The sequence below is a fragment of the Cygnus olor genome, chromosome 1 (assembly GCF_009769625.2).
Source record: "Cygnus olor isolate bCygOlo1 chromosome 1, bCygOlo1.pri.v2, whole genome shotgun sequence".
Classification (NCBI taxonomy): domain Eukaryota; kingdom Metazoa; phylum Chordata; class Aves; order Anseriformes; family Anatidae; genus Cygnus; species Cygnus olor.
The window spans coordinates 130342266-130369971 of NC_049169.1; the positions used below are offsets into that span (position 1 = coordinate 130342266).

The window sequence follows — 27706 nt, forward strand, 5'->3', positions numbered from 1 at the left end:
AAATGCTGTTGTCAGACATTGACTTAATTACAAAAAAATAAAATAAATAAAATAAAATAAAATAAAATAAAATAAAATAAAGGTAGAAAGTTATGGAACATGCGTATCAAAACAGAAAAGCACTGTATTAAAATGGTGCTCCCAGTCCAACCATTTGAAATACACAGACAAAAGCCTTAAGTATTGTCCCTACCCACAAAATGACAAGGATACTGATCAGCTAGTGGGAAAAGCCCTGCAAAAAACAGATCTACTGAACAATTGAGCTGCTCCCACTTGTGGTGGTTTTACCCTGCTGGGCAGCCAAACTCCACCACAACCACTCTCTCACTCCACCTCTTCAAAAGGTGGGGAGGAGAAGAAAGTATGCTGGAAAGAAAAAGGAGGCTTGTGGATAACAGGATAATTTAATTAAAGCCAAATGAAGAGATTAAAAACAAGGAAAGGCTGAGTGGAAGCACAAAAAGAAGGAAAAATTATATTCCTTACTTCCCATCAACAAGCAAAATTCAGCCACATCCTGGGAAACAGGGCCTCAATACATGTAGCAGTTGTTTGGGAGGACAGACAACTTCATAACAAAAGCTCCCCACTCTCCTTCTCTTTCCCCACCTTTTATTACTGTGTGTGACATCATATAGCATGGAATATCCCTTTGGTTGGGTTAGGCCAGCTGCCCTGGTGATGTTCCTTCCTCACCTCTTGCCCACCCCAGCCTGATGGCTCTGGGGGGGTTGGAGGGAGTCCTGATGTGGTGCCAGCACTGCTCAGCAGCAGACATAACACTGGTGTGATACCAGTGCTGTTCTAGCTCCAAGTGCAGAGCACAGCACTCTATGGGCTGCTGCAGGGAAAGTTAACTCCATCCCAGCTGGACCCAGTACGGCACGGTAAGTAGTGCAGTAGGAGACAACAAGGCCATGAACGAGGTGAGTCTGCTGTAGCTCACAGGAGGATACTAACCATGGGCAGCCACCTGAAGAGAAGAATGTCATTGAGTACCAAAATGGCACTTGATCTTTCATCCACTTCATCCAACCAAATTTCATCACCAGTAGTCTGGACAGTACATGTCCCAGGTTGTCTCTGCCTACGCCCAGGGCCAGGTGTGCTCCATAGTGTATCACACACCTCCTGTCTCCAGGCCTGGGGACTGGCTGGAGGGCATTGCACCTCCCTTTCTAGTTGCACTAGAAAAGGATACCCAGATATGTTCTCTGCCTGTGCAATCAGGATAGGGTCACAGATTTCGTGAATACCAGATGACGGGTATGCTACAGAGCAAGGAGCGGTTCTCATAACAGGGAACCTACGTCCCCTGTTCAAATGCACATGATGGGAACACAACAAAGGTAGAAGCAGGTGACTCAATGACCTCAAAAATAAATGCTTCAGAAAAGATCCAGAGATTAGATAGACTAAGTCTATAAAGAATATCAAGACTTGAAGGAGATAGCCACTGAGCTCCAAAGTTATTCAAAAAAGAAAGAGGAAGGAAGTGTACTACAACTGTGTTTCAGCTGAAGCCACAGTGTCTGCTAGAAAAAGAACTGACTGAAAAATTAAATGCTTTCCTACGTGGTACACCGGTAGAATGCATGAGTATCCTCTTAATCCAAATAACTTGCCAAAATTCAAGTTTTGTAGATTGTTTCAGACAAAGGGACAACCTGATACTTGAGTCAGACTTTTTCATGTTTTGATTGTTCTGCAAGCTTTTACACATAAAAGTGGGTAAAGTCTTGTTTGCTTGGCTGCAACAGACAATCCCAGACACTGCAGATATTTTTCCTCCTCTCAGCAAAACTATCCTCTTGTCCAGAACCTGCAAAGACTTTTGTTTCCTCCTTCCCCATCCCATGACATGGCCTGTTGAGACCCTGCTGCCTCTTCTGGCTTCTCCTATGGGCTGTCTCACACCGCTCAGCTCTGCCTTCCCACCATGAACCCATGTTTGTGGAGACAACTACCTGCTTAGGACTATATTCCGCAAAACACTTTTGTCCAAGTAGTTTGAAATTCCTGAGCTGTTTTTGCCCTCCATGCAGAAATCAGTGATTGGAGTTTGGAGAGCACTACTTACCTGCTGACGTTCAGGGAAGAGTTTAATGACTTCTCATAATCATTTTAAATAAAGTTGTGATGCTGAACAGCTTCAACAAGGCATAACACAGCCTGCAGTAGCAAACACATATGACTTAGTCTGAGACATTAGGTTACCTGATAGTGCAGAAATTCACTTCTATTCAGCTGCCTAAACAGGCAGATAGGTACCAGATGGAATTTACAAAAATGTTGGCAGCTACATTACTTTATAAAGCTGCCCCTCAGGCCCTTATTTAAAGCCATTGTAATCACAGAAAAATTACCACTGGTTTCATTAGGATTCAGTTTAGATTAATGTTGCACACTCTTTTGCTACCCTTTGTTGTCTCCATTCCCGTGACTTGAATTGTTCCCTCATGATGTTGCAGAAAAATGACGGAAATGTTAGCAGTAATACATGGGAGATTAAGTACTGGTCTTCTTAGTTTTGACAGTATCTGTTCAATATAAGAACAGTTTTAAACCACTACGGAATTGTTACGTTCATATTTTGAAAAGATTGTTGTGTCTTTAAAGGTTTCTTTAAACCAAAACTGAGATATTCCAACTTGTTAGAAAAGGAGTAAAAATGTATGGCACTTACTTGTGAAAATGGTGAAGCCTCACTGGAAAACTGTCTCATGTTCCTGCAGTAAACACCACATCCTTGGAAACCAGGTGTAAGAGTTTGACTTCACAGCATTGCAGAGCATATAAAATCTGTCTTCAATAAATCCTTTCATGTATATAAAAATGTCTAATGACAGAGAGTTAACGTCAAAATCTCCTCAAGCTTTCTCAAACGCTAAACCAAATATATTAACTAAAACAGGCACAATATCAAGCTATCTGCAGAATATATTTATATATTAGAGTATGTGATTGGATATTTTCAGAATCAAGAAGTGAAATAAGGATTAAAGGGAAGTCTGAGACTTTTGATGGAATTAAAACCTAAGAAACAGGAACCATTTTTTTTACAATTTTATATTGTTGACAAGAGGATAAGGAAGATAAAGTGAAAACATAAGTATAGTGGCACACAATCTGCAATATTAACGAGACGATTTTGAATTTAAAAGAGCTTAAACCTGTTTGTTAAACAACAACACTGCATGCAGAACATCTCTGCTTCAAACCCAATATCAGTACCAAGCTTGCAGCTAAGGGTTCTTACCCGCAGGATAACTAGCCTGACTGAAGAACAATTTGTAGCACCATCTCTGCTTGCAAAGAGTGCAGAGGAAAATGTCGCAGAAAGGCTGATCTCAGGAATGAAGAACTGCTGTTTGCAGGAATGTTCCAGCACAGTGTGGGGAATATGGAGCAAAAGTGGGGAAGGGACCCCACTACTTGAAAGAAGTGTGGCTGTCAGTCAGATAGGTCTTTCCTCTTTGGTCTGCCTCCTCAGTGTTAAATATACTGACACCAAGGACTTTCTTTTCTGTAGGTGTGAGGGTCTTTTGGATGTGCATTAGCCCTAGCCAGTCAGTCTTAGGTGCATACATCATAGAATCATTAAGGTTGGAAAAGACCTCCAAAATCATCTGGTCCAACCATCCCCCTACTACCAATGTCACCCACTAAACCATGTCCCTAAGCACCATGTCCAACCTTTCCTTGAACACCCCCAGGGACAATGATGCCACCACCTCCCTGGGCAACCCATTCTAATGCCTGACTGCTCTTTCTGAGAAGAAATGTCTCCTCATTTCCAACCTAACCCCCCCCAGCGCAACTTGAGGCCATTCCCTCTAGTCCTATCACTAGTTACCTGTGAGAAGAGGCCGACCCCCAGCTCCCCACAACTTCCTTTTAGATAGTTGTAGAGAGCAATAAGGTTGCCCCTGAGCCTCCTCTTCTCTGGACTAAACAACCCCAGCTCCCTCAGTCGCTCCTCATTGGACTTGCCCATATGAAGTGGTGCAGGGCAATCAGCCAAGTACATTCAGACATCATGCATGTGACAACTGTGCAATAGCTCCAACATTGTCGGGAAACTTCAGATGTCCTAAAAAAAAAACACAAAAAAAAAAAACACCTCAGTAGCTGATCAGCCTACAATCAACAAGTCTGACCCACCACAGAATTAGACTGATGACACACGCTATATTTTTTTGGAACACCCACAACAAGGCTATGCATGATTGGCTTTGTTGTCCGAGGCAGGGTGAAGATTTACATTACAGATGTTTGCCAACTGTGGGCTGCAAGCACGCTTAGCTGGTTAGTCTTGGCTGCCCATGTAAACCATGAAGCATACATCTGATGAAGGATTCATTTGTTAAAACACAAATGTCTACATTTGACCTTTTCATGAATTCCTGTGCAATTGGTAGAGAGAAAAAGGCACTTCCAAAGCATAAGTCATCTCCTTCTAAAGTAGGCAATGGAACAAGATGAGATAATTACTGTGGTTATACTGCATACATCAGCCCAGTAGGCACAGGTCTGAAAAAAAGCAGCACAGAACTTCAAGAAAATGAAAGTTTATAACATTTCTGTTTATTTATTTGTTTGTTTTTAATAGCAGTCTATAGGATTTATAGTGGCCAATTAAAAATGCTTCAGTAATTCCTTCTCTCTCTCTGGCAGCTGCCACAGGTGCATGGTCATAGCACCTTGCAAACCCTTTCACGCACTTCTCATGGGGGCAGATACAGTATTTCTGCCTCCTAGATACTCTGCACCTAGCTGCTGGCCACAGCCATGCCCAGCTCCCAGGCCCTTCCTACTGGGCACATCAGGGCCCACTTGTTCCCCTTTCCTCCAGGCCAAATTGAAGCTGTGCTTTCTGGTTGGTCACTCTCAGGTGTCCTATGCAATGTGTGTGAATGTGTGCGTTTGGTTGACTGAGTTCATGTGGCCAATCCAATTAGAGAATAGGTCTTTATTTTTTTTCTTTTTACTTTTTTTTTTTTTTTTTCCTGGAATGAACAATGTAATGAAAATAGTTCCCCTTTCATTTAAGGGAACCTCTATAATTTCCACAAGGAATGTTGGCTTGTCTGAGGCTTGCAGCTGCTTACAATCCAAATCTAGATGTAGTGGGCTGAAACTCCCTTAGTTAATTCAACAGAAATCATAGCAATTTTGGTCTGTCACAAAATCAGAGTATGAAACAGCTGTGTGTAATTGTAGTAGTCTTTAATTGTATAGCTGTCTTTAATCATTTCTGACTGAAATCACGCAGCTTCATGGATTTAAAGTAGCTAAGTTTTTCCCATATGGGAGTGTGTACTTTGTTGATGTTGAGATACAGTTCAGTTAAGCTCCTTGGCAGATTTTCAAATGCTATCAGAAGGATATATGAAAGACTTATAAGAAAAGTTAAGAAGTGGCATATTGGAGGTGCTTAAACCAGCCTATATAATGTATGTCTCCATTTTGCCATACTGTAACAAAATAGTTTTCCCTGAAGCCTAATTTTTGAAGGGAAGAACTTCCTAGATGGGATGTTACTGATGTAGAAATCTCATTCAAGCTTAAATTTAAAATTTTTAATTTGGGAGTGTTTTCAATAAATAGGAGGTTCTGTTTCAAACCTGTCACTAAAAGATAAAGTTTATTATAGCTCAGGTTTAATACTTCAAGTTTATGTAATTCTCTAAATGCAAAATAACTGCTGTAATCCAGTTAGTTAAGAGACACATAAATATTACAGATTAGTTGGAAGATGAATTCAGTGTCCTTGAAAGGCTCACCAAGGGCATTTGAAGAAAAATTCAAATGAACTGTACCCTTTAGAACTTTAAACTGATTTGCATTAATGAAGAGAATACTTTTTAGACCCAAATACAAAACTTTATGATATTATTTACATCTATTATCTGAATAATATATTTGTTCTTTTTCACCATCAGAATATGTCAGTGATGCATGCTACTTGGGTTTCCACATCAGTTAAAAGGGTAATCTGTCAAGTTGCCTTTTTTTTTTTTTTTTCACTTTCTCATACAATTAAGAAAAATATTGCTTTCCGTTGTTTGTGGGAACATTTTATTTTCTTTCATGGACATGTCTGACAAATTATCAAATTCCTTGTAAACAGACATGTCAGCTTTTCTAATGAAGTTTGGACCAAGATCAAGAACATTTAGCTTTTTAAGGGTAGGAGGTTTACACATGCTTTATTTAGCTCTTTGAAAATGCCCTTTAACATATAATGACTTCAATGATAACTTCATATACTGCAAAAATATTAGAGCTGACAAGTGCTGAGAAAGATTTAGATAATGGGAGTAGATTTGCTTCTCATAACTGAAAAATAAAACCTGTTCTGTTTGAGCAGATGAACTCTGTATGAGGACTCCAGACAGTATCACCCTCATGTAGTAGGTGCAAATGGGACACACAGCTCTGACAGTTTCTGAAAGCAGATAGCAGGTATTTGAGGGAGTGCAATGCTAATCAAAACTGAAGGCTTTACTTTGTTAAGGATGCATTTGAAGGGGTTTCCAGAGCAACATTCATACGGAAATGTAGAATTGAGTTATTATGACTTAGATCATAGATGCTGTAGAGATACTAGTAAGCAGGATGGCACCCAGGTCAGGTTACAGTGGGACAGTGACCACAGGGTCGTGTTAGTGAGAGTGGGAAAGCCCCTTATTCCATGGGAAGAAGATTGTCCATAGGGGTCACCAAACACCAGTTCTCATCCCCACCCTTCAAGTTTCCTTCCACAACCTTTCCTTCAAGTTTGTGGTGCTGAGAAACAATTGCAATGGAGACAATGCTGCTTGACAAAAAACTTAACCATGTAACAGTAGGTGAAGACTTGGGTAGTGTCTTCAGTAATGATTGCTATTAAGATGTAGTTTCTTTAACTTTTTTTTTTTTTTTTTTAAAAAAAAACTTTGATATATACAAAAGCTGGAGACCTCTCTTATTTGTGTTCTTTGGGCTTAACGTGTCAATTCCCATCCAATATCAAAATCTGAAGGTTCTAAAAATTGCCAGGCTTCTCTTGAAAAATCTCCTCAGTACTATTACAATGTCATGATTTTATGATACACCATTCCTATACTTTTCCCAGTCCTCACTTAAACTGAAAGCTCAATGATGTTATCTTTCACATACTAAAATAAGGAATTAATACTATAGTATAGACCAAGCAATATGCCCATAGTCTGTATTAAAATGGTCAAAGTGAAGCTAGATTGCATTCTGGTCATTGATTTGAGGGCAAGCAAACACCTTCACATGAATAGGACCTTCACATGAATAGAACGTAGGAAGAATTTACATGAGCTATTGCGAGCTTTCAAAACTCTCCAGTGAAGTTAAGAAGTAGCCCAAAGGAAAAGTGTTTATGATGAAAAATATTATGAGTTTGCTACAATGATAATTCAAAAATTGTTTACATTAATGTCACATGAAGGAACAAACCTGAAACACTGCAATTTTCTAGCACAGTTATTCCTACACAACATTGTAATGCACAATCACACAAATTAAAAATACACTTCCAGGATGAACAAACAAAAAAAAAGGTGTGGCGTAACGACCACATGGACCCCCATGTCGACCCCCAAGGCTACACTCCCACCAAAAGGATTTATGATGATGGAGATAACTATTTACTTGTAGAAATGACAAACAGATGAAGGCAACTAATCTAGTGGGTTTACTGCAGTGAGATGAAGTTATGTCAGTGCATATGCAATACAGGCATGTGTCTTCTGCATCATTGTAAAATGACATGAAGTTTTTCCTGGATATGCTTTTATTTAATGCATATGCATATAGATTCATATAAAATATCTCATAGTGAATAGTCAGCATGAGATATTTTGTCATCTAAAATGAGGGTAAAACATAATTATTAGACAAAAATAAACATTTGAGATTAACTTTGAGTCAATTAATTTGCTCTGCAGAAAGAGACCCCATAAAACCAGGAGTGGAAGCAAGATAAGGGAGGAGAACAATAAAAAGTGTAAAGAAAAATAAGAAGTAGAATCAATATGTTCACTTGATAGGTGAATGGGCATGTGGTGATCAGCAGGCAGAGGAATGTGGGGATTCATTGAGAGCTAACCATCTCACGATACTATCTCAAGAACAGAAATATATCAAATTCAGTTTCCTGTCATGCTGCAGTTTGTATTGTTTTGTTCTGCCACCATACATTTTCTATTCATTTACACTAGAAGCAGTTTTCCATTTAGATCCATGAAAAATAACTGAAAATATTACTAAAGAACAAGAGCTACTGTGCTCTGCTGCTTGACAATATATTATGATCCTTCATTAGCAAAAGGGAGAGAGGGAGAGAGAAAGAGTAAAGTTACCAGAAATTCTTTTAGTTATCAGGAATTTATAAACAGCAGCTAATGTAATCTTAAACACTTTTTTTTATTATTTATTTCATACATTATGCAATATAAGATCAACAAGTCACAGTAAAGAACACGTAGAGGAAGACTTGGAAATGAGAGGGAAAGAGCATAATTAATAGACAAGGCAATGAGGTATTTGCATGGTATCCTAATTAGTTCACCTTTCATTATGGGGTTCTTTGTGTCTGCAGAATTACCTCATTCTACAGTCTCCATCTCTGCTCATTGTCCTTAAGTTTACCTTCTTAAGTATAGAGGTATGAGAAAAGAGTTGAGTCAGGTGGCCCCCAACAGTGACTTTTGTTTTTCCCAAGGAAAGGGCATTAAGGAGCACTTAGCAGTGTGTTGTGACAGCCCAGCTCCTTCTGGAGGTGCTGTTTGTTGCAGGAGCTGGGTTGCGGCTCCCTAAATTTTGTCATGCAGGCCAGCTGCCCACAGCAGCAGCAAGTTGAGCATTGTCTCTTTTCCCATGCTATACCCATGGTATCACCTGCACTAGTTCAAAGTGCCTTCCCATGAGAGACTTAAATAGAAGACCTTTTCTTTTTCTTTTGGGAAAGAAGAACAAGTTTATCCAAGAGATAGTTAAAAAGTGAGGAATTGATTTGTTCATAGCCTAAGGGCCAAAAAATAGGGGAAAGTGTCTTAAAACAGAACATTCTCCAGTTTGGCAGATAAAGGAATAGAAAGAGATCTGAAGGATGTATCGAGGGAAATACACAACAGAAATAGTGTTTGCTCTTTTTTTTTTTTTTTTTTTTTTTTTTTTCAGAAGTAATGAGCAAATGAGCATGCTTTAATGTTGGAAGAGTCAACTACAATTTAAAGTAGAGCATATACTGGACATCTTGGATAATAGACTGTAATGCAGGAAGTCAGTCAGTGAATAGCAGATTAAGTGCTAAGCAAACATTGTTCATTGTTAGCATTATCCATTTTGTGTAACAAAGATGTTCATCCCTATCGACAAGAGTTTAACACCTTTGTTTTAACTCTGTAGTACTGGAGGATCTTTTATCATAAAAGGAATTTGAAGTAATTGTTAAATGAATTAAATGTAAATTTGAATTCTGCTTTTATTGTCTCTAGTTTCCAAGGAAGTAATAACTGCACTGTGTAACTAATTGGGTTATTAGATTCTAATAACTAATTAATATATTTCCCTAGTAGATACTGCAGCAGTCATATTAATTTTGGTTAAAATATTCAATTGCAAAATAAATTCAGTGATTAAAAAAGTATAAATACTGTATAAGAAATACAGGACAAAAGAAACAACTTCATTCTCAGTACATATTAATAAGTCACTAATTGTATATAAAATTTCTAATATAAAAAAAAAAAATACTTGAGAACTGTGCCAGACTTGGACCATCAGTTCAATTTTTGTTGTTCCTGAGAGTAGAATACTGCTCTGAGAAAATGATTTGTTTTGTGCTCTTAGGTTCCTCTTTCTTTAGAGCTATTTATATATATAGCGTGCTTTAAAAGTCATTTGTCTTACTTTTCTTTTTTCTTCCAACACATAAACCACATGCTTTCTGTGACATTCATTGACTGATTATTAAAAATATATATATACATATTTTTTTTTTTTTTTGGGCGGGGAGGAAGACTCCTTGTTTTGTGGTCCATGACATCAAAAATGATATATATATATATTTAAAGCTGAAGGTTTATTTTGCTAAACAGGTATATATACATGTACGTATACATATGTAACTGCTCTGTGATTAGAGTCTTTGATCAGAGGGCAAGATTTTTGGAAGAATTGGATTCCGCCTCAAATTTCATCTCAGGGTTTAATTCACAGCCAGCCACAGGAAGCTGAAGTAGAAGTAGAGTGGCTGAGAATGAGGGAGTCTTCAGTCTTTGTCTTTGACTTATTCCTTACATGCATGTGGCAGCTGTGATTGATAAATAAATATCTTCCGGACATTGTTACTTATACTTAAAAATGCATTGAGGAAGCATTGTCCATGCTTGCGACATTATTCCTTTTCTGAAGCAAGTGGAACAAATGAGAAAACAGGATGTGTAGGGCAGGGATAAGTATTACACAAGTAAAGTCATGAGATAATTTATTCTTTATGTGCATCACTTACTCTGGGATGTGTTTCACAATATTTAGAAAACTTAGAGTGATCCTTCAAGGTGCAGCATGTCTCTCTCTCAGCCACCACTGAAATGAACTGGCTTGCCCACCTACAATCCCTCAACAGCACCCTCTTCCTTTCCCTCTCTTTCCAGACCCAAGCTAAAACAGCACAAACCAAAAAACAAGTGCACAGCAAAACCAAAAACCAAGATGGTCATCCACATGAGAAACTTATTCTTTTCTGATGCCAGTTGCTAGAATGAGCTTCATGGTAGAATTACAAGAGATATCCAGGCAGAGATATTCTGTTCTGAAACAACAGAAAATGTTGTATCAGCTACATAATAGAATCATAGAATGGTTTGGGTTGGAAGGGATCTTAAAGACCACCTAGTTCCAACCCCCCTGCCACTAGACCAGGTTGTTCAAAGACACATCCAACCTGGCCTTGAACATTTCTAGAGATGGGGCATCCACAACTTCTCTGGGCAACCTGTTCCAGTGCCTCACCACCCTCAAAGAGAAGAATTTCTTCCTTATATTTAATCTAAACTTACACTCTTTTAATTTAAAGCCATTACCCCTTGTCCAGTTCCTCCCCCGCTTTCCTGTGGGCCCCCTTTAGGTACTGAAAGGCCTCTTTAAGGTCTGACCAGAGCTTTCTCTTCTCTAGACTGGACAACCCCAGCTTTCTCAGACTGTCTTTGTAAGAGAGGTGCTCCAGCCCTCTGATCATCTTTGTGGCCCTCCTCTGGACTCATTCTCCAACAGGTCCATGTCCTTGTGCTGGGGGCCCCAGGGCTGAACACAGGGCTCCAGGTGGGGTCTCACGAGAGCAGAGCAGAGGGCGAGAATCCCCTCCCTCACCCTACTGGCCACGCTTCTTTTGACGCAGCCCAGGATATGGTTGTGTTTCTGGGCTGCAAGTACACATTTCTGGCTCATGTTGAGCTTCTCATCAACCAACACCCCCAGGCCCTTCTCATCAGGGCTGCTGTCAATCCATTCTCCACCCAGCCTCTATTTGTGCTTGGTGTTGTCCTGGCCCAGGTGCAGTACTTGGCCTTGTTGAATCTTATGAGGTTTGAACAGGCCCACCTCTCAACCCTGTCAAGGTCCCTCTGGATGGCATTCCTTCCCTCCAGCATGTTGACCACACCACACAACTTGGTGTCATAGGCAACCTTGCTGAGGGTGCATTCAATGTCACTGTCCACGTCACTGACAAAGATGTTGGATAATTCCAGTCCCAATACTGACCCCTGAGGAATATCACTCATTAATGATCTCCACCTGGGCATTGAGCTGTGGGACACAACTCTTTGAGTGTGACCATCCAGCCAATTCTTTACCCACCAAGCGGTCCAACTGTCAAATCTATTTCTCTCCAATTTAGAGACAAGGATATTATGGCGGACAATGTCAAGTGCTTTGCACAAATCCATGTAGTTGATGTCAGTTGCTCTTCCCCTATCCACCAGTGCCGTAAGCCCCTCGTAGAAGGTCACCAGATTTGTCAGACATGATCTGCCCTGAGTGAAGCCATGTTGGCTTAGCACTGTTTCCAGGAGGATCTGCTTCATGATCTTGCCAGGCACAAATGTGAGACTGATTAGCCTGTGGTTCCCCAAGTCTTCCTTTTTTCCCTTTTTAAAAATGGGAGTTATATTTCCCCTCTTCCAGTCATTGAGAACTTCACTGGACAGCCACAAATTCTCAAATACGATGGACAGTGGCTTAGAAACTACATCTGCCGGTTCCCTCAGGACCCGTGCATGTATCTCATCAGGTCCCATGGACTTATGCACCTTCAGGACCTTCGAAGGTCTCAAACCTGATCTTCTCTTACAGTGGGTGGTTCGTCATTCTCCCAGCCCCTGCTTTTGCCTTCTGGGGCTTGGGCTATGTGTGTGGAGCTCTTGTTGATGAAGAAGAAGGCAAAGAAGCCACTGAGTACCTCAGCCTTTTGTATATCCCAGGTGACCAGGTCTCCCATTTCCTTCCAGAGAGGGCCCACAATTTCCCTAATCTTCCTCTTATCACCAATGTTCCTATAGAACCCTTTTTTGTTGCCCTTAATGTCCCTGGCCAAACTTAATTCTAAAAGGGCTTTGGCTTTCCTAACCTGATCCCTGGCTGCTATCACAAACTAAAATCACTAGTCGTGACTTCCTTTTTCATGAGATTACACTTCCTGGAATTAACTATAGGGTACACATCATTTCTTTTTCTTCTTCTTCTTGGAAAGCACTGCAAATTGTGGAAGGGCTTTTAGATTTGTTTTTCCAAAGGAGCAAGGGTCAATTAAATTCTTTTTTTGGAAGTTGCTGCTTTTTCTTCACAAATGTGTGTTCCGACTAAGTAAACAAGCAGCACTTAGTGTCTGAGTTTCTCTTACATAACACCACACCTGAAAGTAAGATAGGTCATGGTCCAAGGCAATAAGATAATTAGGTTATGAGATTTTATATTGAATAAGATGTAGAATTCAGCTGCAGTGTTCAAGAGCATAATCCTGTATGAATATGATCTTTCCACATAGATGAATGAATCTCAATATTCTTAGTAAGTGATAGGTTAGAATCATCTGTAAACAAGAAAACAAGAATATAAGGTTAAAACTCACTTGTTTTATGATTCAGGAATTTTTCCTTTGAACGCTGAGAGCAATTTCCCATTGAGGGATGTCAGTTAAAAATCAGGTTTCAGTTGAGTTCTTCAGCAGAAGAAACACAGGAGAGGAAAAAAGTTGTATCAAAAATGAAGGTCTAATTGACAGACTGTCTTTAATTAAAAAGTCAATATAATTAGGAAAATACAAGACTGGTCATGTGTGTTTTTAAGTAACACCTACTTCCAGAACCTCTCATTCTTGTGGAGTTGTAAAAAAAAAAAAAATTGATAAAGTATGTAAAGTCAGGAATGCAGATATTTCTATGAGGAGTATAGCATAGATAAACCCAAAAGCTAAGGCAATGAAACTAGAACATGGTTTGTAAGAAGAAAGAAAATATTCAGAAAAAATAAAAATAAAATAAAACATTGAAACTGGTAGAAACTGAAACCCGAATCCTTCAGTTTTGCAAGCTTGCCAGATTTTCCATAATTATATAAACCTATTGTCAGTAATAGTAATGACACAGCTACAAAAAGCCTGAAATTTTATTTGCTTAAATGTTTCTGAATTTGCACTGGCAAAAATGTTTTTTTAGTGTGTGATTCTTTTTTCAAAACAAAACAAAACAAAACAAACAAACAAACAAACAAAACCACAGTTATCTAGATCTGCGTTTGCTCAGAACTTTGCCATTAGCAGTATGTCTCAGTAAGAACAAAGGAAGGAAGACAAAGGCCAGATAGATAAGGCCACTGATTTAGATCTGTTGCTGTTCTGATACCACTTCTTCAGCTGCATACCTGGAGCAAAGAAACTCCTCCCCCCAAAACAAAACAAAACAAAACAAAACAAACAACAACACTAAACCAGTTTTAAATACCTTAATAGGGTTTCCAACTGCCTCAACATTGTTTCAATAATCTGCACAACCAAAGTAAGAATTTGTCCCCATGTCCACACTTGATTTTCAACTTGTCTATTTTTCTAAGTAAATAATCCCATGTATAAATAATGTGAATGTACTCATTAACCAAGGAATGCATCCAGGTTCCTTTTAAAAATTACGTCTAGATTCTCTTTTTCAGTTTCACTATCAGCAAATGGACACTATAGAAATGGTTTGACTTCTCTGTGCTTTAGTTTTCCCATTTATACTCATGGAGATAATGGTGGATTTTTGTGTATGTCTTTTGCATTTAGACACAAAATTTATCTTCCCAAATTAAGAGGCTAACTTCCATACACACTTGATGAAGCTGAGGTCTTACAGAGACAACTGGGAAGAATAAGGACCTAAATGAATATCTTGTTAAGAGTAAACGGAAGAATGTCACTGATGACTGAATATTTCAGATGAACAGTTTATCACAGAGACTCTTTCTTCAGGCAGGTACTCTCAGAGCGAGATTTAGAAAATGAAGAGGCAGGGGGTATTCAGATGACAAAGGTTTGCTGGTTTGGAGTGCTTGTGACCCAAATACAATTACTACAGAACAAGAACTCCTGATCTTCACAGGATCTTTTACAGATGCTGTTATCATGTTTCTGTATGGGATGTCATTTTTCCTACAAAGTGCTCCAAGTTTATATATGAACAAGGACCTAAGCAAGAAGATGCTATGTTGAAATTAGACCTGTTTTGACCTCCAGAGGTCCCTTCCAATGTAAATTATTCTCACAGTGAGTCAGCTGTAAGTTTCTCATATGCCAGTTCTTAAAAATGAGATCAAAGAGGTAAAAGAGGATTTTATATACTGGTTCAGTTTTGGGCCCCTCACTACAAGAAGGACATCGAGGTGCTGGAGCATGTCCAGAGAAGAACGATAAAGCTGGTAAAGGGCCTGTAAAACAGGTTTTAAAAGGAGCAGCTGAGGGAACTGATGTTTATCCTAGAGAAAGGGTGGCTCAGGGGATACCTTATCACACTGTACAATTACATTAAAGGAGGTTGTAGAGCAGTGAGGATTGGGCTTTTCTCCCAAGCACCAAGTGACAAGGCATGGGAAAATGGCCTCAAGTTGCATCAGGGGAGATTTAGTTTGGATACTAGAAGAAATTTCTTTACTGAAAGGATTGTGTGGCATTAGAATAGGCTGCCCAGGGAAGTAGTTGATTCACCATCCATGATTCTTCAAGAAACATGTAGATGTAGAACTTAGTAGCATGCTTTAGTGGTGGACTTCAGTACTAGGTTAAAGTGTTGCAGTATTCCTCAATCCCTCCTTATTCCCCTGGCTGTGTGTTTGTTGCAGGGGAAGGGTGAAGGTATCAGGAAGGGTTTTGCCACGTGAAAGCTGTGGTGGGCTCTTCTCCTTGTGACTAAGCCTCTGTTCAAGAGCACTGGCTCTGACAGCAGGCAGTGCCATGCCAGAAGACTACTTGTTTCCCACTGCAAACCACAGCACAGTTTGTTGTCTCTCTCAGATACTCACAAATGGTTTGATGCAGCATCCCTGGAGTCTCTGCAGTCTTGCACTGCAGCATAAGTAAGCATCTCACCATACCATAAGCTCAGACTTTTGTACATATACCCGTTGCTACTCATCCCGTACCTATCCTTTCATCACTTCTCAATGGAAGAGGAGAAAATACTTCTCCTCATAACCTCAGATAGGCCAAGTGATCTTGTGCCCTAACCACACAGGCTGAGAAAGGGGAAGCTGCTTCAGGTAGAAGAAGTGGTGTGGGGAGAGGGAGGGACATGTCATGGGAGTAACCGAGGAGCAGAGGTTCCTATTTCAGCATTACCTTGTGAAGAGAGTTGCATTACAGCTCATGGTATTCTATTTACAGATACAGATTGTTTAGGCTTACAAACACAACCATTAAAAGACATTCTTTAAAATATAGCTATAAAACACCCACTTTGCTGCCGAGGTCCTCCTCTTTCTCCTGTTTCAGTTGTTCATCAATAAAACTGCTGCAACAAACTGAGGCGAAAAATAACACCCTTCTTATCTCTAATATTATGTGAAAGTTGGTTTTCTTGTTTGTGTTTGTGCTCTTGTCTGCCTGGATGCCTAGAACTAAAACAAAAATGTCTTGTTTGAGGAAAGGACCAGGCAGAAATGTGGGTGTGGAAATGCAGAAGGCAGCTGGGATAAGTAGATTCAAATCAATAAAGAGCATCTGCTCCCCGTGGGCCAGACCAGTAACCAGAAGAGAAAAAGCTTTGAGAGAGGAGAGAAGCTGCCCAGACTGTGCTGCAGACAGAAGTGCAAGGTGAGAGCACATTGCTTCTCCCAAAACTATCTGAGCAACACACGAAGGTTTATGATGCCTTTTTAAAGACTTCAGCTGAAAAACTGTCACGTTTTTTAAGGATGCTCTGTAAACCAGAGTGAGGAATAGGCCCAAACCTTTATTTTTCTAAACAGCATTTGTTCTCTTCTTAAGGTTATCTCTAAAGTCAGGCACATTCCCAGATTAGGTTTTAAGCGGACACTGTGGAAGAGATCTGCCTGGGGAACGAGAATGAAAGGAGGGCTTGAAAATGCTCTGGAGCAATCACGGTATGGCTAAAGAAATAGTCAGATGGTTTCTCTCCTTGTATGACTTGGTCTTACATGTTTTGTAGTTTGATGGTGTTTTGCTCTGGAGAAGGTCTGGGCAGGCAGAGGTAAGTGATTCTGACAGTTTAGTGTGTCCCCAGATCCCACCTCTGTCTGGACCTGCTGACACTGTCCCAGTTGATACACAAGGGGTTGTGACACAGGACCTGGGTGGAAATGGTGAAGCTGAGCTCCTAAAGCCAACCACACATCACTGGACAGAAGCCTTGAGATCTCAGGGAGCAGCCAGCTCAGACAGCAGCCAAGGAAGCAGATGAAAGGGAAAGTGAACAGATTGCTTGGAAATTATCAGTAAATCCTTCTTTACTTCTATCATGCCATAATTTAGCTAGTGTTTTTCTCTATTCTTTCCAATTCTTCCCACTTCTTTTTTCCTACTTTCCTTTCTTTATCTCATCCTCTTTGTTTTCCACAGTTTTCTCCGTCTGCCATTTTCAAAGGTTTCCCTCAGCCTACCTGCTGTCCTGCTCTCCCTCCTCACTCCCATGCAGCAGCTCCATGCAAAGGGATTCCCTTTCCAAACTCTTTCCAATGCACTGCCTGCGAGCCCTTCTGAACTTGTTTCTGTCATACCTTCTTATTTTAGCCCATGCAACTTCTCCAAAACTTCTTCAGATTTATGACCTTTTGGACAATCCAACAGCAGGAGAGCTCCCATCCCACATCCAAGCCCTTGGCAGCATTCCCACCAGCACATCATTTCCCCAGTGATTAGGGCTGTTGCCCAGTCAGACAGAACTGATAGACTCAGCTGCTGGAAGCCTGAGTTGAAAAGATAATCGTGCTTACATTTTCCTGACTCCTAAACGTGAAATTTGCTTAAGGTACTTTCTGAGATGAATGTGTCAGTAAATGCTGTCCCTGTTTTTCATAAATACATAGAAACACACTAACTATAATTTTCTAATAAAATCACATTTACTTCAACAGTGATCCAAATAACAGCAACTTTGGGCATGGCCCAACTCCTCCTGGCAGCCTGTGTACTAAAGTAAGGTGAACAAGTGTCTCACGCACACTTGACCCAACCACAGGAGATGCTGGAGGCCTCCAGTGAACTGAAAGCTGGAAGTGGCCATTCTGTTCTAAACCAGGGACTTCCAGTGAGGAGTGCATGTTCTCTCACAGTGCAGTAACAAATGCCAAGCAAGGTATATGTCAGCTAAACATTTGCTGGCAACAATTTATATTGAATCCTGTCACAGCAAACTTACACATTCTCCATATCAAGTTCAGTATCTTTTCCTCACCATGTATAGTAAAAATATTCTACAGTGAATGGTAGAGCTAAACAGTTTCCTGGAGAAGGTTGTTGTAAGCCAGGGTATTGCATGTAGCTATGGCATTTTTCAGAGTCTGCCAAAAGTAGGGCTGAGATCGAGGGTTAGTCGGCCATTCCAAGACAGAACTTCTGCACAGCCTTTTCCTCAGCCTAACATATCGGGACTTCTGCAATACCTTCTCAAGAAATATCAAGATAATCACATCAATCTTTTCATCTAGCAGGCGCTGGTGGGCCATGTAAAATGTTGTCTTGAAGCTGCCACTTTTAATATACTTGTTGGTTAGCACAAATATGGTCTTTTTGCTCAGTTGAATGCTCTGGGAAAGGTTGTCAAAGACTGGCTGTCCTGGAAGCCAGTCCCTTTCTTCCAGGCATAAATTGAACTTTCTGGGTTTTTGATCTTCCAGCTTTTCAACCAATTCTGTCATCACCCACTCGTTCACAGCCGGATCTGTATTGTCAAAGGCAATAAAAGCATCATAGCAAGCATCTGGTAAAGGTAAACGTCTATAGCCCTTCAACTTCGCAGTGCAGTAATGATAACTATACCACACATCCCAGAAATATAAGTGGTTCATAACAGCAAACACCATAAAACCTAGGACAGCTGAAGCTGATAAAGCATACATGATCAAATAGGAGGTGTCCAACTCGCAGGTATACAGATCCAAGAAAACCAAACTCCTTCCTTTATGTGCCCCTGGGCCAGCACACGTCACATCTGTGGCCAGAAGAGGAATAGTCACTTGAGTCTGGTTGATCCACCAAACAAACCACACTGCATCACAATTGCACTTGAAAGGATTGCCATGCAAAAGCAGCATCTTCAGGTTGTTAATGACATTTTCAGGGAAGCTAGATTTCTTAATTATTTGGATCTTGTTTGAACTGAGATCCAAGTATTTCAGTCCAATTGCACCTCTGAGAAAATATTTGGTTAACCGTTGAATGCGATTGTTTCGGAGAATCAGTTCTTGGAGTGTGGAAGTGCAATTGGACAGTTCTCGGGGAACAGTAGTCAGAAGGTTGTTGCTGAGGTCCAAAGTTGTTAGTTTCTTCAGCAAGTAGAGTTTTCCCCACTTGAAAGTCTTCAACCGGTTATTGGTTAAGTTGAGTATCTTGAGTTCTGGAGGCATAGCTTCAAAAATAGCAGAAGGCAAAAAACTGAGTGAGTTAAAGGAAATATCCAGTTGTTCCAAGTTGGTCAGATTCTTGAAGAATGACAGGTATCTAGCATTCCCATCCATCCATAAAACATCTAAACGATTTCCTCTGAATTCTAAAATTTTAAGAGATTGGCTTTCCATCCCTGTGCTAATAGAGGTAGAAATCTCATTCTCATTCATCATCAACTTTTTCAGATAGGCCAAGTTTTTCATGAAACTAAGGACATGAGTAACACCTTCTGCCAGAAAATAATGTTTGTTGTTGCTTAGGTCTAGAATTTCTAAAAGTTTCAGCTCTTCAAAAGCAGTCGAGTATAGCAAGTCAATCCTGTTGTTAGAAAAATCCAGGTATTTCAATCCAGACAGGTAGTGGAATTCACTTCCATTTAAAGTTTGACTTATTGCATTACCTGACAAGTTGAGGCATCTGAGGAAATCAAGATCCCGGAAGTCTGAGGGGCTAATAAAAAATATGTTGTTTCTGCTTAAATCCAGAGTTTTTCCATAATCCAGACAATCCCTATTAACTGAAGGTCGGTAGGAATTAGCCTCTTTGTCTTTGGACTTGCAACTTCGGCCATACTCATCATACCTGAAATAATGCATCTCTTGTAAAACTTGCCTGTTGCGTTGCTCTACTGAAATCCTGGGATTAGAGCAAATTCCATAAGAGTTGCTTTCACTTGAAGAAGGAGAAATTTTATTCACTGACAGATCTATGACTTTAAGAGCTTGGAATTTCTTGAACACTGTTAGGTCAGCAACTTTAATAAAATTAGTCCCAAGATCCAACACTGTTAGATTTCTAAGCTTGAGCAATGGAAATAGATTTTCTTTTTTCAGTTCTTTAAAGACATAACCCCTGATCCTCAGGATTTCCAGATTTGAGAGGGTAGAAAATGTCTTAGACAGGTTCAAGGACGGAGAATACATCTGCAGTTCAAAATTAAAGGACAGATCCAGCTCTACAAGTCTGGGGACAAACTTCAAAAACTGAGCATCTCCAATCTCCTTCATGAGGAAATTTTGGGAGAGGTCAAGCTCTTTGAGATTCCTGGTGTTTTTAAACCAGCTGCTGGGTATACTCTGAAGAGAGTTACTGTGAAGTCTCAAAATTCTTAATTTTTTCAAGGAATAAAAAGCCTTTGAATGTATCTTAAGTGCGTTATTGGGGCAGGGAATACAAGGATATGGGGCATTATAGCAACGTGGGCAGTTACCACTGAGATCAAGAATTTCTAGGTTGTGAAGGGCACTTAAATCGTATTCCTGAACCTCTTGAATTATGTTATTGTAAATATACAATTCCTTTAAAGTAGAGGACAAGTTGGGTGGAATATGAGTTAAGTTGTTAGACTTCAGGGACAGTACTGTCAAATTTTTCAGATCCAGAAAGGCTGTTTGTTCAATTTCAAATGAAACATTGCATGGGTTACGGTAGTAACAGTTCTGTCCCAGATACAATATTTCTATGTTTTTTAGTTCTGAGAAATTAGCTTTTTTGATAGAAAAGATACTGTTTGCTTCCAGACTTAGCAGACTTAAAGTAGTAGGAAGACCCCGGGGTATTTCCGACAACTGATTTGCATCCAAGTACAATGACTTCAATCTTGTCAGAGCAGCAAAACTGCCATTCTCAATTGTTGGTGTCCTGGTACACACATGATCCTTGGGCCCCAGTCTGACAGGCACGCAGTTGCATCTGAAGTCAATCTCCACGAGCCTTTCAAGATAAGCAAAAGATGTTGGATAGATATGGGGGATATGATTAATAGTCAGGGTCAGGTTTGTAGCATTTGCAGGGATCCCTCTGGGGACTTCTGTGAGGCGACGATCGCTGCAGTCCACTCTCACTGTACCTTCAGAGGCTTCTACATCGCAGGGTAAACTTTTAGGAAACCAAGCTCCTGACAGCAGCAGTGGAAATAAGAAGAGCAATACAAAGGGCAGTGCATTTGATGTCTCTGCATGAGGTACCTAAAAATAAGGAAATAGGGAGGTATTAATTGAGTGCAACGGGAACATATGTCATAGGACATCAGATCAACCATGTACTGGGTTAAATATTCAGTTCACCTGAGATCCTGTCTTACTGTGGCCAGAAGTGGATGTGCAGGAAGGATTCTAAGTCTAAGGGAAGGCTTATATTGGTGTTTCCTCAAATGCTTTCTTTCCTCTCTTATCACTAAACATAGTAGTGATAAGATAAATATCACTTTCTAAGTAATGAATCTTAAAAAGTTAAAAAATCTGCTAAAGATTACAAGATGGGTGATTAAAGTCTGTGAACTTTCTTTAAGGGTAAGCAGTGTTAGACATCCAGCAAATTGAAAATGTATAATATGCATAAATAAGTTAGGATTTAGAAGCAGACAAAAACATAAAGAAAATCTATAGACAATTAAGATCTAGTATAAAGTTTCAAAAACGTACTGACTAACAGCTGCATGTATAATTCAAATTTCACATAAGCATTCTTCCTCTATTATGTGTCAGAATAAATGAATGGTTGACCAAAACCAGTCAATGACTATGCCTCAACTGTGGCCAACTGTGTCCTGGGCTGCATCAAAAGAGGTGTGGCGAGCAGGTCAAAGGAGGCGATTGTCCCCCTCTACTCTGCCCTCGTGAGGTCCCATCTGGAATGCTGCATCCAGGTCTGGGGTCCCCAGCATAAGAAGGGTGTGGACCCGTTAGAACTAGTCCAGAGGAGGGCCACAAACGTGATCAGAGGGCTAGAGCACTTCTCCTACGAAGAAAGGCTGTGACATCTGGGCATGTTCAGCCTGAAGAAGAGAAAGCTCCAGGGAGACCTAATTGCGACCTTTCAATACTTAAAGGGGTCTTATAAAAAGGATGGAGAAGGACTCCTTACTCAGATAGGTAATGACAGGACAAGGGGGAATGGTCTTAAACTAAAAGAGGATAAATTCAGGTTAGAGATTAGGAGGAAAATCTTCACTCAGAGGGTGGTGAGGCACTGGAACAGGCTGCCCAGAGAAGCTGTGGATGACCAACCTGGCCCCTATTTCAGTGGCACTGGAGTTATCTGATCTGTAATGTCCCTTCCAAGTTGAGCCATTCTATGCTTCTACGATTCTATGATTCAATATACTTTAATACCAGCTTGCATTTTCACTGTCCAATGAAGACAGAGGGCCAAGAGGGCACTGTATCAGTGGTAGGTCTGAAACTGAAGATCAACCAGATTTAACACGGAACATGTATCTTAAAAGAATTATAATAATTCAATATTCAGAGCCAAAATCCCATAAACATTTGTAAAGCCTTGAAAAAAACACACTCTCTCAAGTCTTTGTGATCTTGACTACTTTACAGAGTAGTGTGTATGGCGGGAAGAGCAATGGGATTTTAATACTTCATAACATACTAGTTACTTCTTCAGCAGCTCTCAGTGACAAAGATGCCCTGGCCCTGACACCAGTGACAGCCAGTCAGCCAGGCATGCTGCCAGCCTTGGCTTGCCTAGCACAGGCAGAGGGACCATGACCATTTTGCTGCATTGCATAACTTCATAACTGCCTCTGTCTGGCGCAGGCCAAGAGGTTTCAAGATGACCAAAATGACCATAAATCAAAATAACTCATTTCTACCTGAAGAACTCAGTTTTGAAGGACTGCAGATAGACACATGGTACTCAATGCTCTTTAAAAAACAGAATTAGTTACTTATAGAATAATACTTACTAAATGTAGATAACCAGGTAAGCAGCTCAAAATCATGTGATTAGGTAAAGTGTTCAAGATACCTGGAAATGTTTTGGCTCTTTGTCTGGCTAGCACGAACATATTAAGACCTTCTCATTATATAGACAGTATGTGAAAACACTGCTGAACATTTCCTTAGATGTGCTTTGTAGATGACACAGATTAATTGGGAATTCATGTTTTATGCTCTGTTTACTTACGCCACTATATCCCTTCAGAATGCAAGTATAACTTAGTGTTTCTGCATTATCTCAGATAACAATGCTAAATCTCCTGGTTCATCTCTGTATCTGGAGGAGCACTCTAGTGATTAGCAGGGCAGCCAGTGGAAGAGAAGCTAGATCAAGTCTCTCACAGCACTGCAATTCTAGATTCAACAACTGAGTGGAGTCACTTTGGGGATTCAGTCAGCTTCTGAATATAAAGCTTCAGTATAAAAGGAAAAATGTTAAAATACAGTGCAGATCTTCCACTATGTTGGCATATGAAAATCATATCAGCTTCCTGGTAGCGCATTACACCACAGCCCTTCCTCTACCATTACTTCCCTTCCCATTCCCACAAAGAGACACAGAGCTTTCTTCCTTTCAGAAGGTCCAAAGAAAGGGAAGATTTGGTTAAATGTGCAATGTGTCAATGGGTGCTTGCAGCCCAGAAAGCCAGCAGTATCTTGGGCTACACCAAAAGAAGTGTGGCCAGCAGATCAAGGGAGCTGATTCTCCCCCTCTTCTCTGCTCCTGTGAGACCCCATCTGGAGGCCTGCATTCAGCTCTGGGGCCCCCAGCACAAGAAGGACATGGAATTATTAGAATGAGTCCAGAGGAGGGCCACAAAGATGATCAGAGGGCTGAAGCACCTCTCCTACAAAGACAGTCTGAGAGAGCCGAGGTTGTTCAGTCCGGAGAAGAGAAGGTTCCAGGGAGACCTTATAGTGGCCTTCCAGTCCCTAAAGGGGGCCCATGGGAAAGCTGGGGAGGGACTCTGTGTCAGCAAGTGTGGTGATAGCACAAGGGATAATGGCTTTAAACTGAAAGAAGGTAGGTTTAGATTAGATATAAGGAAGAAATTCTTCTCTATGAGGGTGGTGAGGCCCTGAAACAGGTTGCCCAGAGAAGCTGTGGATGCCCCATCCCTGAAGGCGTTTAAGGCCAGGCTGGATGAGGCTTTGGGCAACCTGATCTGGTGAGCAGTGTCCCTGCCCATGGCAGGGAGGGTGTCCCTGGTGTCCATGGGCAGTGTCCCTGCCCATGGCAGGGAGGGTGGAACTAGATGGTCTTTAAGATCTCTTCCAAACCAAAGCATTCTGTGATTCTATGAACTATGAAATATCCAGGTTGATAGCCATGACTATAATTTATAAATTACTCAGGAAAAGCTGATCTTGACTAACCAGACTATGGCCATGAATTCCAAAGCATGAGCCATTTCATTATTTTCAACATCTGTGAATCATTTTTTAATAAAAATTACTTTAATTTGCTTTACAGTAATTCACTTTGGAAACTCACACGAAGTGGAGACATGAATACGATCATTCACCATTGCTTCAGTACAGCATAACCAATCAACTTTAGAGGAATAATAACTTTTCTGATTTCCTGATGTAGACAAGCACTTGGATGAAAAAGATGAATAAGAATAATCAGAGTAAGTGGGGAGCTAATTTGGAGAAGATAAAATACATTCATTTCCCTACACTATCCTGCTTTTTATTTATTTATTTATTTATTTTAAGTATTCTCTTTTTATCCATTAATATGGGCAGAAAAGTGGGAGGTAGAAGAAAGGGTACTACCATTGACATTCATTACATGGAAAACAGGTCTGTCTTTGAATGAAAAGAGACACTGCAGAAGAAAAATATGGATACATTATTGTAAGTATTCTGCCTTCCTTCTTTTCCAAGGACCATACCATATTATTCATGTAAATGATTTTTTACTAGACTAGAAAAAATTCTAAGTGAGAGTGCGTTTTATTTTATTTATTGGTGCTGTTCATTCATGTCCATGCCGTGACACGTTCTAGTCACCAGGCTTGGGAAAAAGAATGGGCTTGCCAATCACTGGAACCTGTGTCTAATGGTAACCTTAAAATAAGGAAGGAAAACCTCTGCTGCTAACTGGGGGCAAACCACAGGTTTGCTGCTCTTGAGGAAAAATTAGTCAGAATCAAGCTTTAAAGATTGCTAACCCAACTTAAAACCCTCTATCCAAGCAATAGACCAGGACTTAGGCAACATGAGATTGCTGCCTAGATCATCACAAACTTTCTATGTGAACCTGTATTCAGACACTGCACTTGGGGATCAAATTTTATGCACTTACTTGGGTTCCTCAATGCAGTGCCATCAACCTGGGCTGCACTGACATCCAGGGGCATGTAGGAGAGGGGTGGCCTGTGCTCAGGCACTGCTCAGCTCTCCAAACATGGAGGAAGCTCTGCCTGACTGCACGCCTAGCAGAGACAAGGAACTGCACTGCTAGGTGCCTGGAAGCAGGTGCAATGAATTTGGGCCCTTAAAGTCTTCATGAATGTTCTTGAAAGTTCCTTCAGGTGTCAAAAAAAATGCCGACCAAGACTTTTAAAACACTCAGATTTTCAACTACTTGTTGCTCTATTTTAGGGAATCCTGGTGTCTTTGCACAGCAAGCCTAGGTCTCACTTTCTTTGTGTTTCATTTCTGTGTATACTTTGGGTTCCCATACCCTTTTAATGTATTAGCTATTTTAACTGCAAACTGTTACATTCTGGTGCTGTGTCTAACTGTTCGTATGCAAAACACTTTGTTATAGAACCAGAACAAATAGAGAAAAAACCCTGCTGAAATTAGAAGAAATAGGCAATGACTTGTGCAAAGTCCTTGTAATGAGAAACTAGTTTAAAAGTACAGATAGAGTATGTATGTGAGCTGTCCTTTTCTCTGTGAAGGAGAGAGAAATTTCTCTACGCTTGTGTTTATAAAAGGTTCAAAAGTACTTATATTCTGATATTAACTGAGCACATGTGCAAATCTGAAACTGAATTCCATCTGAACTGTAGTGTTCTTCAAATATTGAGAAACAACATGGCTGGGTGTCTCTCAATGAAGTGTTTCTGTAGCTGCTGCATATGAATTTTAAAAGGTGAAAGATTGAAAGGCTAGAGAGCAAAGAACACCACAGAAGTCATAACTATTAGAAAATACATTATTATAATACTCCTGCAAACATATCAGTGCAAATAAATGCCAGATTTCCTTTCCTGTCATTATAAATTGCAGCTTATAGCCACAACAGCATATATAGAGGTTAGAATGCAAAACATACTCTTGAAAACCTTTCTCAACAGTTCCAATTACAGAGTTATAACAACAACTTTAAAACGAAAGTTTCACATACCATTTTTCTGTGTGCTTCCACAGCTGAAAGATTTGTCGTTGGAGAAAACTGTAAATCAGAGCAGAAGAAAACAGCATGAAGGTGTCTCCACTGGTTCAGGTCAGGTAGAGAGGAGAGTGTAGCATGACATAACTCACTCAAGACAACAGCAGTAATACCACTTTATCTGTCTCTTCAGCTGAACGGCAACTTGAGAAATAATTAAACATGAAACAACTGCTGCAGCCCACTTCCTCAAATATCTGTCTTTAAAATTAAAACAGTAGTAGCTCAATTACTCCTCCACCCCCATTAAAAGAACTGAGTACTATTTTTTGCCTTTTAAACAAATTCTCACATTACTCATAAATCCACGTGCTGTTGTGACAAAAGATTTCTTTTTTTTTTTCTTTTTTCTTCTTTTGGTCTCTTATGCCACAATTTGCTTTCTTCCCTGCCACTTTGGAACATGCTTCTCATTTTAAACTGTGTGTTTCACCTATGTACAGTCTCATAGCTTAAGAAACTATAATAAGACCTACTCTAAGTTGAACAGTCAAGCCATGGAGAATCCTGAAAGAGGGCTATTACAAAATATTCAGAATGAGAAAGTGAGGTTAATCAGACAGGAGAGAAATGTGTTATGCAAGGGTAGAATTCACTTGAGACAACAAAGATTTATAGAAGCTCAAGTTCCTTTTTTTTTTTTTTTTCATTTTTAGTGCAACCTGTATGACCACAGAAAGACATTAACAATATTTTAGATTTGGAGGTTTAATAATTTTTATTATTACTGGGGAGTCTCCTTCCCTGGAGATATTCAAAAACCATTTGGATGCCATCCTGTGCAATGTGCTCTAGGTGACCCTGCTTGGCAGGGGGGTTGGACTAGATGATCTTTAGAGGTCCCTTTCAACCTCAGCCATTCTGTGATTCTGTGATTATTTGGGGTTCCTTTCTACTGCTAATAGCCTTTTACTAAGAATCTTTTGAGTGCCTAATACAAACAGACAAATTTCTTAATAGATATTTTTTCCATTAAGAATTCAGCTTCAGTGAATGGGATTTAGGGGGAAGGAAAATATAGGGAAAAAAAAAAAGAGTGGCAAGGACATGGAAAACAGCATATAAAGAGGTAGAAAGTGCTGTGAGTTTCATATTTAGAAGTTGCTATGCTTAACAGTACAGGATAACTTGATGGTTAGGATATTTATTAGTGTTAATTTATTCACTTTATTTCTTTCTTCCATACATATTTTTCTTTACATTTTGAATATCCTTTCATAATTTCTCTGACTGTTGTGGAGCTGACCTCATTCTGAAAGACTGGAACCTGAAGAAAGAACAGAGACGTAATTTGCAATCATGCTTTAAAATCCCCTGCTTTTAGTGTCTGACTCATATAAAAAAAAAACAAGAAAGCACACAGAAGAAACCATTTAGTGTCATTAC

At 40.0% G+C, this 27706-nt stretch overlaps 1 protein-coding gene across 1 annotated transcript; it reads right to left on the reverse strand.

The window, feature by feature from the left end:
- Positions 1–13765: 13765 nt before the first annotated feature.
- Positions 13766–26828, reverse strand: TLR7 (toll like receptor 7). The gene is made up of 2 exons (XM_040533663.1): positions 26276–26828; positions 13766–21144 (listed from the first exon to the last, which is right to left on the reverse strand). Exons 1-2 carry the CDS (start codon positions 26276–26278, stop codon positions 18004–18006), a joined length of 3144 nt encoding a protein of 1047 aa, XP_040389597.1. The 5' UTR covers positions 26279–26828; the 3' UTR covers positions 13766–18003.
- Between the last annotated feature and the right edge of the window lie 878 nt (positions 26829–27706).